General features: G+C 56.4%; 1 protein-coding gene across 1 annotated transcript in view; it reads right to left on the bottom strand.

Annotated features, from left to right (window-relative positions):
* NRXN2 (neurexin 2) overlaps positions 1-2,734 on the bottom strand; it is a 99,262-nt gene that overhangs the window by 87,193 nt on the left and 9,335 nt on the right. Inside the window, exon 2 of the mRNA XM_010838098.1 lies at positions 260-277. Coding sequence (XP_010836400.1) covers positions 260-266 — 7 coding nt within the window. The 5' untranslated portion in view covers positions 267-277. The remainder of the gene's footprint in view (positions 1-259; positions 278-2,734) is intronic.

Below are 2,734 nucleotides of genomic sequence, written 5' to 3' on the forward strand. Positions count from 1 at the left end.
AGCTCCACTCCCAGTCTGGTCTCCTCTCAGGGAGGAAGACAGGCCGGTGGGCAGAAGCGCTGAGGACAGGCAGTGGAAGGACTGGCCCTGCCAGGCAGTTCTCCCCAGCAGACCAGAAAGAGGGGACAGGTGAAGGGTGGGGCCAAGGCAGCCAAGAGGACACCGTTCCCTGGGCACCCCCAACATGGGCCGGGGAGGGGGCCGCCAGGACCCCCAGCAAGTGATCCACCACTCCCAGCGACCAAGAGGTGTCACTCACCTTCCATGGGGTGCTCCTCTATAGGCCAGCGAGGTTCAGGAAGGGGGAGGCAAAGAGAGAGAAAAAAAGAGGGCCGTTAACGTGGGTACTAAGGACAGGGCTCCACGCGGAGTGATGGGAGGTGGGTTTAAGGTCTTCTAGCCCGCCCAGGCCTGGACACAAGTCACCCAACCTGGAAGGCCCCTGGGGGATGAGACACAGACCAAGCTGTTCCCTGAGTTGGCACCTCACAAATAGGGTCACACAGCCCAAGGGGACCTGAGCCTAAGTCACATTTCAGGAAACTGAGGCCCAGGACAGGGAGGCAACTGTTCAAGGTCACGTGGAGAATCGGAGGCCAGGCCAGGAGCAGCAGTCAGGTGCCCAGCCTCCCCCAGCACGCTCCTCCCTGCACGCCACCGCATCTCAGAGACAGATGGGGACACGCTCACGCAGGGCTCACCCTCACTGACACACTGACACACATAGGCACTTAGTGATGCAGAGACATGTATAATCTCTCACACAACACACACCTGAGGCCTTTGCACACTCAGACCCAACCGTGCTCCCCATCACCACCCTTGGGGTTTGGGGATTGGTACACAGCTTCTGTTGCAAAGTGCTGCACGACTCCCATCCCAGTCATTCAGCCTCTCTGAGCCCCCAGTGCCTCTCCAGGGTGGAGACGGGTGGACTAGGACCCCTCTGAGGCCCCTTCTGGCTCTGGTTCTGCAATTCTGGGATAAATGACTTTTCAACAGCTGGCTAAGACAAAGTGCCCCCAGGCTGGATGGACTACTTCAGCGGTAGAAGGGGGTCAAATTTCGGGGGGCCAGACTGAACCCACCCCTCTGTCATGCCACAGCCTTTGCGCAGTCAGCCCTCACCGCTTAGAGGCCTGCCTGAGCCTGTCCCTCGGGCTCACCACGTAGGTCAAGAGGGAAGGAAGGAAGGGAGGGAGCCGAGAGGCGATTCCTTCAACTAAGCTCAAGAAGGCTGGGCTCACACACACACACATACACGCACGCACGCGTGTGCACACACACGTGTGTAAGTGGACCCCAGGACACACATGTGCACAGGCAAACAGCTGTTCAGGACACACTCATGCCCGCATGCACACACTTTGTGTTATTGTCTCATCCGCTCTCAGGGGGTTAGGTAAACTCCAGAAGCACACTGTCATTTGTCACATCTTATACCCGCCCCCACAGTACACACACGGGCTCCATGCAGAATCAATACCCGCGCTGTGATCTAATACATAATATGAGCTGCACACCACCCCCACTCCCTCCAGGGGCTGGAGACCCACCCAATCCACCCCCACCCCCTCCGTGAGGAACACAGCTCCCTTTTTTGTCTATGATCTATCATCTCCCATTTTCTAAACCCACACACATAAGCCTGTACGTATCTACATGTGTTACACACACACTTCTCTACAACCCAGGGCTTCTTTTACCTGGCAGCCGCATCCCCCAATAGCCATGTATACAACGACTTGCTTAAATAAACTGAATCACACGACATTTATGGCGGGGAGGGGTGCTGGCTAGGAAGGGGCCCCCAGGAAAACCCTTGGGCTCCCATGAGCAGCCCTGTGTCTGGGATCACTTCGGCCCCCATGTGCTGGGGCCCTGGCTGGTCAGCACACTCATCTCTGCAGCTCCTGCACAAACAAGCAGGCTCCGGGTTTCTGGATAATCCAACATGGCGGGGATTGCAAATCCTATTCCCACCTGCCACAAATGTGGGTCATGCTATACTCAGGAAGGTGAAACAACCAAGTTTAGTTTGCTGCCTGCACGAGTCCCCTGTCTCCTGGCTTCCTAGAGAGGCACCTGGGGACTCATTGGCCTCTTCTTCCTGGCTGCACTTCGCTTTCTGCTGATTCACCTGTGCCCCTCACCTGCCATCATGGGCCCCTCCAGGCTCAGCCCGTGCCCTCCACACTCCTCTCTCTTCTCCCACCCTGCTCCATGAGAGCTCACTTTCATGGCTGAGGGACCCCCAAACCTGTTATTTGTAGCCCTGGCTTTTTCCCTGCACCCACGGCTGTGTGCTCAGCAATCACTCAATTCCTGACATCCAGCCCCCGCTCAAGCCACGCTCGACATCTCCACCCTCTGCAACAAAGTGCCCATTTCCCTGCCTGCAGCAAAGACACTGCTTTCAACAAATGCTTCTTTTTTTTAATTTTATTTTTCAGCTGCACTGAGTGGCATGTGAGATCCTAGTTCCCAGACCAGGGATTGAACCCATGTCCCCTGCACTGGAAGCACAGGGTCTTAACCACTGGACTGCCAGGGAAGTGCCTCAACCAACGCTTCTCATGGAGTATATGCCCCACACACTGCCACACTCCAGAGATGCCATGAGTCAGTCACACATTGTGTGCCATTACACGCCAGCTTCCTTCCGGGCAACCCTCACAAGCTTGGCATGTTATCTCCCTCCTTTGCACAGAAAAGGACACTTGCCCAGGAGCAC

The sequence above is a fragment of the Bison bison genome, unplaced genomic scaffold, assembly GCF_000754665.1.
Source record: "Bison bison bison isolate TAMUID 2011002044 unplaced genomic scaffold, Bison_UMD1.0 scf7180017864089, whole genome shotgun sequence".
Taxonomy (NCBI): domain Eukaryota; kingdom Metazoa; phylum Chordata; class Mammalia; order Artiodactyla; family Bovidae; genus Bison; species Bison bison.